The sequence below is a fragment of the Oncorhynchus mykiss genome, chromosome 9 (assembly GCF_057628025.1).
Source record: "Oncorhynchus mykiss isolate SJ-2025 chromosome 9, ASM5762802v1, whole genome shotgun sequence".
Lineage (NCBI taxonomy): Eukaryota > Metazoa > Chordata > Actinopteri > Salmoniformes > Salmonidae > Oncorhynchus > Oncorhynchus mykiss.
Window position 1 is genome coordinate 41,802,194 of NC_143030.1, and position 17,183 is coordinate 41,819,376.

The window sequence follows — 17,183 nt, forward strand, 5'->3', positions numbered from 1 at the left end:
TTCGAGTTACATGCGTGCATCAAGTACAAAATATTGCCTAGGCCTAGATTAGTTTTAAACCCATAAAATGCATGTTTGAAGTAAGCATATAAAGGAAACAAAACATATACAAAATAGACAGAAAATGTCAAATCGTTTTTGTAGTTACATATTTCAAAGTATTATTCAATGATAATCATACGACTTCAGTGAAAGTCATTAATTCTCATTATAGTCACACATTTATTTTGGCGCCGGAAAAGATTGCTGACGTTTCACGTGCTCCTAACCGAATGTGTTTTTTCGGTCGTTTTTTTCGTTGTTTGTAACTTGTTTTTTTACTTATTCTGTACATAATGCTGCTGCTACAGTCTCTTATGCTCGCTATTGTTATTTTACAGCTGCTCTTTAATTACGTGTTCCTTTTATTTCTTATTCTTATTCATATATATGTTTTAATTGCATTATTGGTTAGGGGCTTGTAAGTAAGCATTTCCCTGTAAGGTCTGTTGTATTCGGCGCATGTGACAAATACGATTTGATTTGATTTGATATTGACAACCATCACTATCCACTGCTTGTGTTGTTTTTATTAGAACGCTAATTAATGAGCAATTAATGAGCAGGTGAATTGACACAACTGGAATAGTTTGTGGAGAGATTCAGCCCAGGCGGGATTCCAGAGTAGGGCTCCATGCCATGGCTTCTCTGAACACGCCCCAGATAGATACACCAGATAGCCTATATAGATCCTGCTGGTAGCAAAAAACACAGTGAGAAGGAGATAATCGCACTACAGCACTTGCTCATCCTCCGTTTTACCTGTGACACCCTCGCAATGATAAAACGGCACAGTAAAGGGGCCACGTAGGGGAGTTTACGGATATCATTAGTCTACAGCTAAGACTAGCCTAGTATATAACATAATTGGCCTATCTGTTGGGGATATTCGTTTGTACCGACTTGAAGTAATTTTGGATAATTTGGACAGTGACTATCGGGAGAATATATATTCATCGCTTTCTCTTACACACTGCATGAAGCTGAGAGTGGAAGCACCATGAGTCGAAAAACTAGACGCTGGATTTTTCGGGTTTTGCTTTGCCTTGGGATTGTCTATTTGAAAATCGGGTGAGTTTGTCATTGGCATGTTCATTAGGTAGCCCGTGTTCCTAAAAATAAAAATAGAAAATATAAGAGTAGCCTATAACAGAAAGTTTCGGTGTGAAGTTTGTTTGAATAGACATAGCCTACATTTCTATAAATTAAACTGTATATAAATTGTTATAATTATTCATCTAACTAAACTATGTCCATTGCTTATTTGACATTGACCCGTCATCATGTCTGAGAGTTTCATTCATCTGTTCTAAAAAGCATATAGAGTTTGAGTTTTTACAGTTAGAAACCACCTGACAAAGGTTTATTCTGAATTATTTGCCTATCTATAGGCAACACATCAAATAAATGGTTTCCGGGTTAATTTATAAATTAGAGATGGCTTCAGATGTGTCCTTCATATTTTGTGACACACTTGTATTTCACTCAAAGACAGCACAATTGTGTTTAAAATAAACCGTGTTCTCACCACTTATCTCTCGTATTTCTACAGCCCATATGTTTTTATAACCTCCTCTAGACAATAAAAACAATAAGTGCGCGTTTAAATTGTATGAATGTTAATCGCTTTTTCACGTTATAAACATGTAGGATATAAAGCTTTAATAAACACCGTTGTATAGCCTATAGGACATTGAAAGCCTATACTACATTTATCATGGTTATCTGGCAGTCAGTAATTTCTCTTTAAATAGCCACAAAACTACAATATGCCATTGTTATATGGGTAAAAAAAAAAAGTAATTCAATGTCTAACTATTATACCCTTACAGTGGCTTTTCATCGGTGGTCGCGCTAGGTGCGAGTATAATCTGTAACAAGATTCCCGGTTTGGCTCCCCGACAGCGGATAATCTGTCAGAGTCGCCCGGATGCCATTATCGTCATCGGAGAGGGAGCACAAATGGGGATAAACGAGTGTCAGTTTCAGTTCAAAAATGGGCGCTGGAACTGCTCTGCGCTTGGAGAACGGACGGTCTTCGGAAAAGAGTTGAAAGTGGGTATGTTGCAAATCAATTAAAGTTTGGTTAGAACATTTTGAAATGTAATTTCATCACTGGAAATGTCCCCATGTTTATATAGGCCTGAAGGTTCATTGTGCGTCAATAGCGCACTGTGGCGCATGTAGCCAAATGGCCCGTATCTTTTTGAGTGCCTGCATATCTGCTCCAATGAGAGTTGACACAAATAGTTCCTAGCTTTTCTGAATGTCATTTGCGGATGACACATTATGTGTGCCTTGACAACATGGACTTTGGAGGAAGGTTATTGTGTGTCATTTGAGAACAACATGTGGTGGCAATTACAATAGTTCAATTTGAGCAGTTTCCCATAGGCTATACACTAGAAGTATTGACAGGGAACTTTTCCTCAAAACGTAAATGCTCATAATTGGTGAACAGATTGAAGCTGTGTCATACCCTGGTCTTTCAAGATAGAGACAGAGTGCGAGAGAAAGGATGGGAACTTAACAAATCCAAAAGGTATCAGAATCCAGCACTGTAACAAAACTCTTGTGAACATTGACAGCCTGTCTTTTCAGGTCAGCGTAGTCTCCCGAGGCATATATTCACTGGTCTTTATCCTTCTCTCTCACTGGGTGCTGTGGCTCTCACTGTAAAGACGGCGATCTTACCACGGGTATAAGTTACAGTAGATAGAAAGTACAGAGGAATACAAGCTTTAAATACTGAGCTGAACATACACAGGGGAGTGATGAAAGAAAGGAAAAGTTCAAATGAAGTACTGTAGCTACCTGGTTAGGCAATAGGTTTCACAGCATTGATGGATGCCTTGGATGTCTTTGGGGACACAGGGATGGCCTACTGTAGGTGCAGGTTCATGGCTGGTCCACTGGAAGCTGAACTTTCCAAAGAAACATGTTCAGTTTTCTTTTTCTGCTTCAAAACGTTTCCATGTTGTGCCTATCACACATGCCCTGAAGTTGTCTGAAGGACTTCTTGGGGTATTCTCCTGTGCATAATATTACATCATATTATCACTATACTGACTGTGCAGTTACAGTTACTCTGAATATCACAACAGTAGACGGCTAATCTGTGCAGATGCTGTGGTACTCACCAGATTGTTGCATATTCAGAGAGCAACTAGAACGTAATCTAGGATTGTATCCTATCCCAACCTGGATTTGGGCTGTTCAGTAGAGTCACACACAACAAATAGCTAGTAGCATTGTAATATAACACGTGTTCTAACCATCAAGCAGCTAGACTAGAGAGACCTTCATACAATGTATTACTATAAATCCACAACTATTGCATTCAATGGTGATTCATAATATTACTGGTTGGCACTATGAAAAGCTCTTTACAGCTGTTGGTGTGAAGGGCATAATCCTTTTCTGCTGTTCAAGTGAAAGCTGTGGTCTTTCACAATGTTTTCTTCTTGAATGAGTGTTTTAAGTCACTGAAGAGTCTGGCATAGACAACCATGCAAAATAGATTGGTTTCACTGATCAGATTAGAGGTTAGAAATGAATGCCATTGTTGATGTCTAGCGTGAGTTGGGTGGAGCTTGCACACTCTCGCTTGTGGCAGCCAAAGAAAGGCAGCCTGTATAGGGTTTCTGTTTGCTGGGGTGCAAGGTGCATCTAATGTTTTTAGTGTTTCTGTAGTAGTTTGTGCATTGCAGATCAACCAACACACATATGTAAAGTTAAAACTAAAATAACATTTGATGTGACTTATTTAAAAGAAACTACTCTACACTTGGTGCAATGAGAGTATTCAATTTGCATATGGCTCTTACTACTTACTCACTTAAAACAGGATAAAGCATTGCTTCCGTTGCGTTTAGGTCTTTCCACTCAGGTCTCATGACAAAGTACTGAAGAATTCCTGCCATCCTTTGTTTTGAACCAATGCACTAGGGACTCCTGGGGAAAAATTAACAACGGAGCAGTTAGAACTGACTGCCCGGCACACCTTCTTTTTTGGCTCGGGGCCCATCGAATCTATAAAAACGTCCACATAATTGATGCCTCAATATGAGGTTTTCTTTCAATGGCAAGGGCGCAGATCATAGATGTTTATCAAAAACAGGGCAGCAGCACCTAGTGAATCTGGGTTCACCAGGAAGTACAGAGGAAGGTATCATGTTTGTTTTGAAGAAATGTGGAGTAGTTTGTTTACATAGATATAATGGATATTGCCATCAGTAGCTGGTTGTTTGTATATACCGAACTGCAGATGCAGGTATTTCACTCCATATGCATGCATACACAGAATTACAATTTGGTTAATAATACGATTAATATTGATAACTGAAACCCATTTGTTTGCATCAGGAGATAACATTAAACTTAACAAACATATTGGAAAATGGCACATGGATGCACTTGTACAGTAAAAATTGGTATTGGTTTAAGCCATTTTCCCAGTTCTCTATTTGCATAGCGTGTTGGACTTTAAAATAGATGCTATGACTAAGAACTTTTAACAAGAAGCTCACTCTTTCAATCATGACAGGTTAACCTTTAATTATATGCTGATAATTCAAACATCCCAGTGTGCGTAAATGATTTGTTCAGTGGACATGGGAGAGATAACCTCTGAATCAAGATCCTCCCTGCAAGAATACACAGTGCGTACCGAGCTCTAAGCTGATCAATAGCTCATCCTTCTCCACAGCCATCTCATTCATACTACTTTATTGACTAGGAAGTTTACAGACATTTTGATTCTAAGGCAGGCCAGTTTCAAGGTCAGTTTTCAGATGACTGTAGTCCTTGAGTGGTTTGTTTGACAAATATGTTGACATGAGCACTGACACTTAATGGTTAAACTGCTCTCAAGTTGCTATTTTGTAACATACAGTATACAGTATATTTGATATACACCATATAGACGGAAGTATGTCATGGAAATCCAGATCCCCCCCCCCCCCATCCCTGTGCCATTTATCAAGCTGTGAAACAAACAGCTGTAGCACCATACAAAAAATATGAATTCTCCCAGACATCTGATATCTCCCAGATATCACACCAGTTTACACATTAAAATGATTAAGCATACTAAATACTAAGTCCCAACTGTGTTCCCTCCTAGGCAGTAAAGAGGCTGCGTTCACCTACGCCATCATAGCGGCCGGCGTTGCCCACGCCATTACTGCAGCCTGTACTCAGGGGAACCTGAGTGACTGCAGCTGTGACACGGAGAAGCAGGGTTTCTACAGTAAAGGCCAGGGCTGGAAGTGGGGCGGCTGTTCAGCAGACATCAGCTACGGCCTGGGCTTCTCCAAGGTGTTCGTGGACGCCAGAGAGGTCAAACAGAATGCCAGGTCTCTCATGAACCTGCACAACAACGAAGTGGGACGCAAGGTACGTGACCACGTCACTCCTCTTCCCTTTTCTCTCTCCATAGGGAAGGATTTTAGATGGACGGCTGCATGCATTTTGATGGTAAAAATGTAATCTAGCAGACCTAAACTGGATCCCGGAATATTTCATTAGGTTGTGGGAAAGAAGCAGGACCATTCCAAAAAAAAGGTAAATACAGCTAAATCTGGGGGTAGTTCACTCAACAACAACAAAAATACAACTTTTTGTTGTGGTAAGAAAACTAAAATAGATTATTTTGGATGAATTGCTTTATTCTCTTATATGTCTTTACTGTAATCGGGAGATAGTTCCTTGAAGATTAACATGTGCTGTAGTTTACTTAAACGGCTAGGCTGCTGTTACACAACACAGCTGAAATTGTCCCCCATGAACTGTGCTACTGTAGCTAGCTTAGTTCGTTGCTAGCTTGGTTAGCTTGTTCCTAGCTAGCTAGCTGTGTTTGTGGGAGGCAGGTAGCCTAGTGGTTGAAAGGTAACTAAAAGGTTGTTGGATCGAATCCCTGAGCTGACAAGGTAAAAAAAAATCTGTCGTTCTGCCCCTGAACAAGGCAGTTCCCCGGAAGGCTGTCATTGTAAATAAGAATTTGTTATTAACTGACTTGCCTAGTAAAATAAAGGTTCCGTTTAAAAAGCTAGCTAAATTGTACAGGCTGCATTTCTTCTACGTCCTTGCTGTTACAATAACCAAATGTTGGATAAACAAATTATTTGTGAAACCAAGGTGTAATACAGCAGATGACATCGGGTGAAATTAGAATTCTCAAACAAGCAGCTTAAATTTGATTGGCTGTTGCATGCAATTTTTAGCGCGTTTGAGTTGCTTCATGTAACAGCGAAGTTGGTTGAGATTATGTCACTTGCAACTGCAACTAAAATTGTGTGAAAGTTGTTTCGTGTAATCCCAGCCTTACAGAGAAGAGACCGAATCTAAATCTGAGACCGAAGTGTTGGTTAACTACACGGACTACCGAATATAGGCTAGGCCTCAGTAACCATGGTTGTTGTGATTTAGTAGTCTCCACCATGCTTGGGAGTGGCTGGACCTTGCCAAGGATCTGGGTATTGGGGCCAAGATTAAACAGGCAGTGAAATAAAGGGAAGCTTTTTTAGAGGTGAAGAGCAGTTTAAGTGGCAGGGTTTTATTACGACCCAGATCTCTGGGCTGAAAACAGATTGACACTGTACAAAAAGGCATTAGCCTGCTCCCCTATGATCTGCACTGTTGAGAGAGGATACAGTTACTGTTTATCGCAATTCCTAAATTCCTTGGTTTGTCTGATATCCTAGAGCCAAGCGCTTATCGTGTGTAATAGTCTTGTGCCATGGGTTGCTGTGTGGTACTTAGTATTGTCGAATAATATCTACTGTATCACTATGTCTCTTGGAAGTCATTACCTGCCTAACAGAGATGTTACGTTAACTTGTGTGATACACCTAGTGTTTTGTAGGATTTGTAGTCTGTCAATGACTCACATTATGGCAAATCCCTTGAAACAACCAAGATGGATCAGGGACTAGGTAATGTTCACATTCTCAGATCAAGGCTACTGTGCATCCATGGCTGCAGCAAATACTAGATCAGCTCTGAGACTCCAGCAAGTCTGGAGGTCAAAGAATGAGCAGAATAATTGTGCCAAACAACTTGGGCGAGGCTCCTTAGCAGTACACTGGAGTTAGTGAAGAGGAAAGAAGCACCTCTCCCTCCAGAGTCAAGCCTTACCCCTCTCGTCTCTCTCTGTGCCACAGAGGCCTGATTCAAACCACCAACACGTACCCAGACAGACTGAAAAGCCTCCACTCACACATTGTGCTCAACAGCTCACTGTTGCCTTTCTGTGTGGGGCCTGAATTCAGCCCTGCTTATCTAGACAGCTAAATTGCCTCTCACAGTGAAACAGGCTACACTCGTGGATTCCGATTATCAGTTGGGTTTTTTCTTTTTTCCGTATCCTTGGTAATAAATGGCCTCTCTGTTTTGATAGTTGTCCACCCCCCCCTTTATTTATGCTAATCAACGCAGTGACACTGAGAAGGAGCGCAGTTCACAGCCCCCAGGTCCAATACGACCAGACAAAGCCTGTCACAAGTGTTGGTCACAGGGCTGCTGAGGGATTAGTAGCTGGGAAGCCAAGTGTTGTCTGGTATACCACAGAAAGCTAACTGCATTTGTATGCATTTTCAGTACAAGGCACTAAAATTCATTTGTTTTATTGATTCTAGAATCAAATTGCATTTGTGGAAAAGGAAAATCCATATATATTTTTCTTATACGACATTTCACTATTTCGTTTTTTTTTCTTCACTTTTCACTCATTGATTGCGGGAACTCACAAAATCTCCATCTATCCTAGTATGAAGATAGTAGAATGCCAAACAAGCTCCTCATACATTTTAGTTCAAGGAAATGGGACAAGTAGTGTAGCTATAGTGTTGGCTGTGCCTTTTCAGGTATGAGACACTTGTAATAGTCATCGGAGCAGGCTTTAACAGTTATATCCACATCATTCAGCAGCTTGTGCAGTCAATCCTGACCTTACCGTGTTGTGTTGTGACTACACACGAGGAGACGTAACCTGATCCAGCATTATGGCTTCTGTGTACAGTCTGTACAAAGCTACTGTTTTGTAAAGGGCTGTTGTATTCAACCTCACAAGTAGCTCGTTGCTGATCTAATGCTGCACTGTGCGTACAACGTTACCCACCTCCTAGACTTTAACATACCTGAGTGTCAGTGTGTGTCACCGTGCTATGTTGCTGTTTTCAATGGGATTGCAACAATCAAAATTATGTAGGTCTATCATTTACTTCAACCTCCACTGACCCTTGGGACAATGCAGAATGTTTAGATTTTAGAGGGATCATTTTCAGGTTATTATGACAATAAACATATAAGTTCATTATATACATAATAGTATGGTATGTTTGCAGAGGCTTTTCTTTTTCAGTGACTTACTCATGTATAGTAATATAACCTTCAGCAGATGGTTTGCCAGGTCTGTAAAGGTAACCTCTCTCTCGGTTGTTTGTGTGTCTAGATCCTGGAGAAGAACATGCATTTGGAATGCAAGTGTCATGGTGTTTCGGGCTCCTGCACCACCAAAACCTGCTGGACGACACTTCCCAAGTTCCGCGAGCTCGGCTACATTCTCAAAGAGAAGTACGCCCATGCTGTGCACGTGGAACCGGTCAAAGCCAGCCGCAACAAGCGGCCCAAATTCCTCAAGATCAAGAAGCTCTACTCCTACCGGAAACCCATGGACACAGACCTGGTGTACATGGAGAAGTCCCCTAATTACTGCGAAGCGGACCCGATGACGGGCAGTGTTGGAACGCAAGGCCGGCTGTGTAATAAGACTGTTATGCAGCAGATCAGCGGCTGTGACCTGATGTGCTGCGGACGGGGGTACAACACACACCAGTACTCCCGCGTGTGGCAGTGCAACTGCAAGTTCTTGTGGTGCTGCTACGTCAAGTGCAACACCTGCAGCGAGAGGACAGAGGTGTACACCTGCAAATGACAATATTTATTGGACCGTCAGATGTGTGTCTTTGTGTGTCTGTGCATAGTGGATTTTTTTAAACTAATGGATAGAGGCTGTCTCTGCAGAAATAGACATTGAGGAACTAAGAAGATGGAACAACAGCGATTTTGTTTGCACACAACGCTCCTCCTCCCCTCTCAATATACATGTACTGGGATGCTTGCATTCGCTGGTGACATAAGGAGCTGTGTGCGATGGTGCAAAACATCAACATAAAGGGAAACACTGTGTCTTGGAAGCCAGGATGGAACAGCCTCAGGTCATGAACTATAAGACACTGAGCTGCCTACCTGCCTGCCTACCTAGATTGATGTGTACTAGCTACTTACTGTTGACTGTAGAGCTAATGGATTCTCCAACGCTCACCATGAATCAATGCTGGATATAATGCTGGACTGTGCTACTACTGTAGTTCTCTGTACCTGTAGCTCAATAGGACACGCTATGCACAAATGAAATGAAAGAGCCATCTGGAATATTTAACATACTGTATTTAGAGACACAATAATAATATTAATTTATTTTATAAAGAAACTACTGATTTTGTCCGTTATGGAGCAAGTCTTAATTGTGTAGATGATGGGTGGTTCCCCCAATTAGAGTTTGTTATTGGTTTGTTTGTTGCAATCAAACATAGAACATACAGTCATACACTGGAATGAGTCAGCCTGGAATTTTCCTCTGTGGAATATTATGTCCCTCATATTGTTCCAGGTTAGGCTGGTAATAGACTACTGACATTTACTTTCTCATGAGTTTGGGCTAATCTGAAATCCTATTCCCTTCATAGAGTCTCTGACCAAAAGTAGTGCACTATATGGGGACTATGGTGCCATTTCGGATGTGGCTTTAGTCTTCCTTCTGTTTGCTGCTAGTCTGGAGAGTCACTCACTGTGGTCTAAGGGCATCAACACTACTGTCTGTGTTAAATGACAATGCTCACCTCAAAGCTGACTAAATTTAACAAGACATATTCAACCAGACAGACACTCTTTTTGGTAAATACTGGTAAAGAGAGTATATTTTGTTAAAGCCTATTTTTATATGAATGTCTTATTTATACTATTTCTTCTGGCATAATTCAATTTCAAGTCTCTTCCCTCTTTATCCCTCTGTAAAATCCTTGTGTTTTTTGCCACTGGTGTCACTTCACTGCCATTGTTGTCTACTGCATGTGATTGGAACCCTGAGTTTATCCCTGTGAGTATATGGCTGTGTTCAAACTGCTCTGTTTACTGCATTTCATGACTGGTATGGTTGGAATACAGGAACAGGATATGACTAACAAACCATGACTCTGAGGGTTTCATTTCACTACCAACCCTACCTTGCATGATAAAACAGGCAGCTGAAATTGGTTCTGATTTGCAGCCTGAATCTAGCCCGGTCCCTAAAACACACTGTTATTACATATTAATTACATGTTAACTACACATTCATTAACTATGGGGTTTATTACTTGGACTTTAAGTTGATTGTATTGTATGACAGTTTAATGCTGCCATTAGGCTACAACACGCCACATTGAGCAAGCTATTATCTACTAAAGACAATGAAGTTAAAAGAACATAGATTATCATATGGTGATCATGGGTAGGCCAACATGCCTTGAGTTAAATCAATCACTGAAATGGTTCACTTTATGATTGCAATCCGTGAAGTAAGTAGCGGAAAAGAAAGAAAGACATTCCTGGATAGGGGGCAAAGTTATTCAGGCTTAATTGAGGGCCCATCTTGGCCCTGCAGACTGGGAAGGAAGTGGATGAATGTAGCGGAGGAGAAAAGCGTTTGTGCACTAATGGTAGGGTGTTGGTGTAATTGATGAGGCTGGTCGGGCTGGCTGTCATGGCGGTGATGACTTGCTCGGGCAGGGAGGAGTTGGAGCTGTCTGTTGATAGATGACTAGCACATCTGCTTCATTCACTCTTAAAGCCGCTAGTTGCTACAGCAACTCCCTCTGCGCCCCAGAAAATGTGAGGCAGTCTCCAGGAGATGCCGGCCGACATGTCAAGGAAATGTTAACGATGCTCAAGCCCACAATCGGCCGCTTCCACTCCCCATATATAACTAGAACACGGAGAGAAAGGTGTCAACGCAAAAGTTGGTCCCAATGAATTTGGCACCTAGCTCAATATTTCACCAATGTTGAGTATACCACTTACATTCCTATGGTGAGGGCCCTTCTTTCTCTCCCAAATAAAATCTTCTGATGTAATATTCTGTATCATGGCCGCATTCGTAAAGCATATCAGAGTAGGACTTCTGATTTAGGATCAGTTTTGTATTTTAGATAATAATGAATTGATAGTGGGACCTGATCCTAGATCAGCACTACAGGCCTAATTATATAAGGGTCCAGCTAACTAAAAGTACCTGTACTAAAAGGACCCTGGAATATATTGCTTTTGATGACCCCTGAAGAGGAACATGGGAGTGAAGGAGGGTAGTAACTGTGACATATTTTTGATTGACAGAAAACTTCCCAGCGTTCATAATAATGCTTCAACAGAGTCCCGCATAAGAAAGGCAGCTGCCTAAACACTCTGGTTAAAGTTAAACCAGGGTTTGTGTTGAAGACCTCCCTCTCTTTACATATCTGAGGATCTAATATGGGTAATCTATTTAGACCTATTCACACTCACTTAGTCATGTCTTCAGCTAACCTTTAAATGACTGTGGAGAATCTCAGGCTTGGCTAGACTGTGAATGATGTGTCCTTATGTTAGAGCTGACTTAACGAGGTGCTGTTAAAGTCATATCGTCACCTATCCACTAGACAGATCCAGTGACCCAAAGAAACTCTACACATGTGTGTATGTATGATCCACCTGCAGCGTGACCCCAGTCAGATCTACACCACAACAGAAGACACAGTCACACCCCCCCCCCCCACACACACACACACCGTTTCATCAACCCAAATCCCATGTTCTTTGATATCACGGCATACAGTAAGCCAGAAACCCTACATCAAGTTATAAGATCACAGCATTACTAATTATACGCTAAGCTGTGTTTCTCCATAAACACGAATATGTCACTGCCAAAACATCCAGGTGTAATATCCATGTCACTCTGTAGTGGAGGGTTTGGACCCTTTTGATGAATGTTTACAAACACACAAACACAAGCATACAGACACACTCACATGTGCGCACACACACACACACACACACACACACACACACACACACACACACACACACTCTTATGCCAGGGGTAGTACCTGTGTTACCTGGAGATTGGCTGGAGAGTATCACCGTCCAAGGGAGGAGATAGAAGCAGCTAGAGCGAAACAGCGAGGATACGAGGATTTAGAGGAACGGCAACTATACAAGAGGTCAAGGCTGGCAAGGAAGACCGGGAAGCCCACACGGGGCACACGGGGAGGTTGGCGTAGCTAACTCCCCTTGCTCACGGCAAGGAGAGTGGTATTGGTCAGGCACCATGTTATGTGGTAAAGCGCACGGTGTCTCCAGTGCGCGTGCACAGCCCGGTGCGATACATTCCAGCTCCCCGCATTGGACGGGCTAGAGTGGGCATCCAGCCAGGATGGATGGTGCTGGCTCAGCGCGCCTGGCCTCCTCTTCGGCCCAGGACATCCTGCGCCGGCTCTGCGCACTGTGTCTCCGAACCAGGCTTCCAGTGCATCTCCCCAGTCCGGTGAGACCTGTTCCGATTCCACGTACCAGGCCTCCAGTATGTCTCCCCAGCCTGGTAAGCCCTGTGACAGCTCCACGCACCAGGCTTATGGTACGTCTCCTCAGTCCGGTGAGACAGTTCCGGCTCCACGTAGGAAGCCTCCAGTGATGATCCATGGCACGAAGCCTGCAGTGTTGATCCATGGCACGAAGCCTCCAGTGATAATCCATGGCACGAAGCCTTCAGTGATGATCCATGGTACGAAGCCTCCAGTGATGATCCATGGCACGGAGCCTCCAGTGATGATCCATGGCACGAAACCTCCAGTGATGATCCATGGCACGGAACCTCCAGTGATGATCCATGGCCCGGAGCCTGCAGTGAGGATCTATGGCACGGAGCCTCCAGCGACGGTCTCCAGTCCGGAGCCTCCAGCGACGGTCCCCAGTCCGGAGCCTCCAGCGAGGGTCCCCAGTCCGGAGCCTCCAGCGAGGGTCCCCAGTCCGGAGCCTCCAGCGAGGGTCCCCAGTCCGGGGCCTGCGGAGAGGGCCCCCAGTCCGGGGTCGGCGACGAGGGTCCCTGCACCAGAGGCACCACCAAAATGGGGGGAGTCAGAGGTGGAGCGGGGGCTACGTCCCGAACCAGAGCCGTCGCCAAGGGTAGATGCCCACCTGGACCCTCCCCTATAGGTTCAGGTTTGCGGCCGGGAGTCCGCACCTTTGGGGGGGGGGGGGGGGGGACTGTCACGCCCTGACCTTAGAGAGCCGTTTTATTTCTCTATTCGGTGAGGTCAGGGTGTGATGTGGGGTAGGCATTCTATGTTTTACATTTCTTTGTGTTTGGCCGAGTGTGGTTCCCAATCAGAGGCAGCTGTCTATCGTTGTCTCTGATTGGGAATCATACTTAGGTAGCCTTTTCCCCATCGTTGTCTCTGATTGGGAATCATACTTAGGTAGCCTTTTCCCCATCGTTGTCTCTGATTGGGAATCATACTTAGGTAGGTTTTTCCCCCACCTATGTTGTGGGATCTTGTTTTTGTACAGTTCTTGTAGCCTACGGTACGGTACATTCATTTGGTTTCACTTTGTTATTTTGTTGCTGGTTCTCATTTAATAAATACGATGACCACAAATTACGCTGCGCCTTGGTCTCCTTCAAACAACGCACGTTACAGAAGATCCCACCACAAAAAGACCAAGCAGCGTTTTCTGGAGGAGTGGACATGGGAGGAGATACTGGAAGGCAAGGGTCCCTGGGCGCAGGCTGGAGAGTATCACCATCCAAGGGAGGAGATAGAAGCAGCTAGAGCGGAACGGCGTGGATACGAGGAATTAGAGGAACGGCAACTATACAAGAGGTCAAGGCAAGCAAGGAAGACAGGGAAGCCCACGCGGGGCACACGGGGAGGTTGGCGTAGCTAACTCCCCTTGCTCACGGCAAGGAGAGTGGTATTGGTCAGGCACCGTGTTATGTGGTAAAGCGCACGTTACACTTTTGATGAAAATACACGTTGTAATGTGATCACGTGGAGTGTTTCAAAAACACATGTTTTCAAATGATTGCACATGTGAAATTTAATGTGAAATCATGTGTTTTTTTCTGTTAGGGTCACTTGTACGGTTTATCACTACATACCTTATGTATAAAAATACATCTATGGTAAAGGGAGGTGACACAACTTCACAGCATAAAAGTTTAAAGGAATTGGATATAAGCTTAATTCAAAACAAACCAGACTTTGTAAGAACAATAATTAGCTGGGTTCAAGCACTTCACTCATAGGACACCAGTAAAGACAGTAATTTGGGAGAGGGGAGGAGATAGAACATTTGCTTCTCTCGCTCTCTCTCTCTCTCTCTCGCTCTCTCTCTCTCTCTCTCGCTCTCTCACTTTGTCCATAAATCTTCTGACACAAGATTCTGTCAGTCATACTTTTGTTGTTCCTCTGGTTGGGACATGCACAAGCACCTGAGCTCCGCAGCAGTAAATTGCAGAGCACAAGGCTCTCTTTATGCGATCTCTCTGAGATATGGGCACATAGCTCATTGTGCAGTCTCTTAACAGTGTGTGCGTGGTGTTGGAGGCCCTGCGATCGAAGCGGGAGATAGCCGACAATATCCACTCCCAACAAGAGAGATCCTCCACTGTTTGTCTCAAAGCAACCCTCACAGGGTCTATCTGGCTTCCCATGCTCTATCTGATTTCAGATGTAAACACTTTTGGCATGATAGCCTCCTGGTATTGTCAGTGGCATTAACAAAATCAGTAAGAGCCCTTGACAGAGGTCGTATCAGCTCTCTAGGGGACTTTCAAGGAGACATTCAAGTGGAGAATACTGGCCCGTTCTAACAGCCCCTGTGGTTGAGAAAGCTCCTGAAATATGTAATCAGGACACAGTAATGCATCTGAGAAATGAGACCTTTGAGTGCACTGTTTAACGACTGCCTTTGATGATTGTGAATGAGCTGTGGAATATAATGCAGTATCTTCAAAAGATCAGAGCGGCCCCATATGATACTTTTCCTTTTTTTCTCTGCGAGTGGTTTGAAACAGGGTAGGTTATGGAGGACCCTCATGCCTGCCCCTCTCTGACAACGTCACCTGAGTCAAGCTTACAGTAATCCGCTGACGTCCTGGGCATCCTGACACGGGATGTTTTGAACAAAAACACTAAACTCAGAGACTCTTGGGAAATATCCCTGATCTTCCTCCAGCAACGTGCCAGCCAGCCAGCAAGCCAAGCTGCCCTGAAAACAATAAAAACTGTAATCTCCTATCGTTGGATTTTTCCTCTTTGGTTGACAGTGCAACAGGTTCATAACTAACCTCAGAGTCGCGCAGGCTCACTTTTTTGTCAGTAGTTGCCGACGGATTACAAAAGCCCTCTCCAAATAGGCTTCACCTCACCGGTTCAACACATAACCCTGTGATCTGGGAAGAAGAAAGGAACAGTATCAAGCTTCCAATTGAGACTAAGCCAAATCTTCTCCACGTTTTAATTACATAGACTCATACTCTTACGACTACGTGCATATTCATAAACATATCAAATGTCCCGTTTCTTTGATATTCAAGTGCTGATGATGACCTGCTTAAGGAATGACGAGCAAAGGTGCACAAATAAGTCATTGTGAAGTAAATATTCTGTGTGTTCTTTACCGATGGTGTCATTGCTTCCAAACCCTGTCACTTGGCTGAGGGGTTCAGAAGGAGTTGCAAGGTATTCTCTCCTCCAGCATCTTGCTACCTGCCCGGACTTGCTCCGAAATGTATCATTGCAGGGAACCATGAAACAATTTGAGCTGATGCTACCAGTTTAAATAACTAAACCGTGTGGTCAGAGCTATTATATCATTCATCTTCTGATCCTCTACTCATCCTGTGCCAAGCGATGGATAACACCCTCACGTTCACCCTAAATTATACTCTAAAGTATTTTGTTTGATACACAACACCTTCACGTAGGTATCAAATGTGTGCTAACAATTCTTGAAAACCTAGAACACTTCGGGCAAGTTTCAACTTCATATTTTAGCAGACACTCTTATCTAGTGTGATTTACAGTAGTGTGAATACATATATTTTCATATGAGTCACCTGTGGGAATTGAACCCACAACCCTGGATTTGCAAGCACCATGTGCTACAAACTGAGCTACATGGGATCCTCAAACAGCATAATAACAGGGGAATTTCAACTTGGTAGGTGTTTTCAGAGCCAAGCCTTATTTAGCTGTAACAACACAATCTGTTAGCAGAGAAAATGTGTTCTGCCCAATTAAAAAGAGATTGAAAATCACCCTAGAATTCAAATGATAAAAGAGTAGAAACATAACAGTAGATCTGTTAAGGGGAGAATCTTCCCTCCAGAGTAGTTCTACATTCCCGATTCCCTCCCTGTAAATAATCGGGCAAGTGTTTGCTGTAAACAGCTGAAAGTAGAGAAGAGCTCTGATGAGTGGTACCTCCGGTCATTCTCTCTAGAGACACTGGACTGGTTGTTAGGCTATTCAAAGAAATATCCGTATCCACCATGTAACAGTGTACTGAATAAGGTCCAGTGTGGGAACGGCCCCTTGTGACAGTTCTAGATGGTTCTACAGTTCAGATGGAGGCCAAAGGTTGTTGTGTGGGGCAGAGTACCACAGCTGGATGCACTGCTCTGAGGTCAGCCTAAGTAATGGTAATAAGATAATAAACGGGACAAAAGATGGAGGATAAAGAGAGAGATGGGGGAGAAGAGGATAATTGTATCATCCAGACACTAATCAGAGGTTAGTTTGTCTCTCCAGAATGATTCCATTGATGTATTCTAAGAACCATATGTTTCTTAGAGCTAGGTGAAGGCGTAGTTGTCTTATGGTTATTTTGCATACAACTTTCCCACAACTTTCTGGGAATGGTGCATACTTCCTAAAATGAATGTAATAAAAATGTTGGTAATGTTCTAGGAACGTTCTCCAACTGGTTTGACATTGGGAAGTTTCTCAAATAGTTCAGAGAATGTTAAGAAACAATTTTCTTCTGTGAGAGTTTCAGTACTT

At 43.2% G+C, this 17,183-nt stretch overlaps 2 protein-coding genes across 2 annotated transcripts; both read left to right on the forward strand.

Moving 5' to 3' along the window:
* Positions 1 to 708: 708 nt before the first annotated feature.
* Positions 709 to 10,287, forward strand: wnt7ab (wingless-type MMTV integration site family, member 7Ab). Its single transcript, XM_021615541.3, has 4 exons — positions 709 to 1,110; positions 1,872 to 2,098; positions 5,165 to 5,436; positions 8,492 to 10,287. The coding sequence occupies exons 1-4, from the start codon at positions 1,040 to 1,042 to the stop codon at positions 8,972 to 8,974; spliced, it is 1,053 nt and encodes a 350-aa protein (XP_021471216.1). The 5' UTR covers positions 709 to 1,039; the 3' UTR covers positions 8,975 to 10,287.
* Positions 10,288 to 10,299: 12 nt separating this feature from the next.
* LOC149981212 (uncharacterized) lies at positions 10,300 to 16,424 on the forward strand. The gene has a single exon (XM_090184217.1). The coding sequence runs from the start codon at positions 12,700 to 12,702 to the stop codon at positions 13,327 to 13,329; it is 630 nt and encodes a 209-aa protein (XP_090040343.1). The 5' UTR covers positions 10,300 to 12,699; the 3' UTR covers positions 13,330 to 16,424.
* The last annotated feature ends 759 nt before the right edge of the window (positions 16,425 to 17,183 follow it).

What these genes read in the sequence shown, in the direction of transcription:
- LOC149981212 (XM_090184217.1), top strand. Translation starts at nt 12,700, where the DNA reads ATGTCTCCCCAGCCTGGTAAGCCCTGTGACAGCTCCACGCACCAGGCT.
- wnt7ab (XM_021615541.3), top strand. Translation starts at nt 1,040, where the DNA reads ATGAGTCGAAAAACTAGACGCTGGATTTTTCGGGTTTTGCTTTGCCTT. An exon ending in ATTGTCTATTTGAAAATCGG is followed by an intron (nt 1,111 to 1,871) that starts GTGAGTTTGTCA and finishes ATACCCTTACAG; the next exon opens with TGGCTTTTCATCGGTGGTCG. An exon ending in CGGAAAAGAGTTGAAAGTGG is followed by an intron (nt 2,099 to 5,164) that starts GTATGTTGCAAA and finishes GTTCCCTCCTAG; the next exon opens with GCAGTAAAGAGGCTGCGTTC.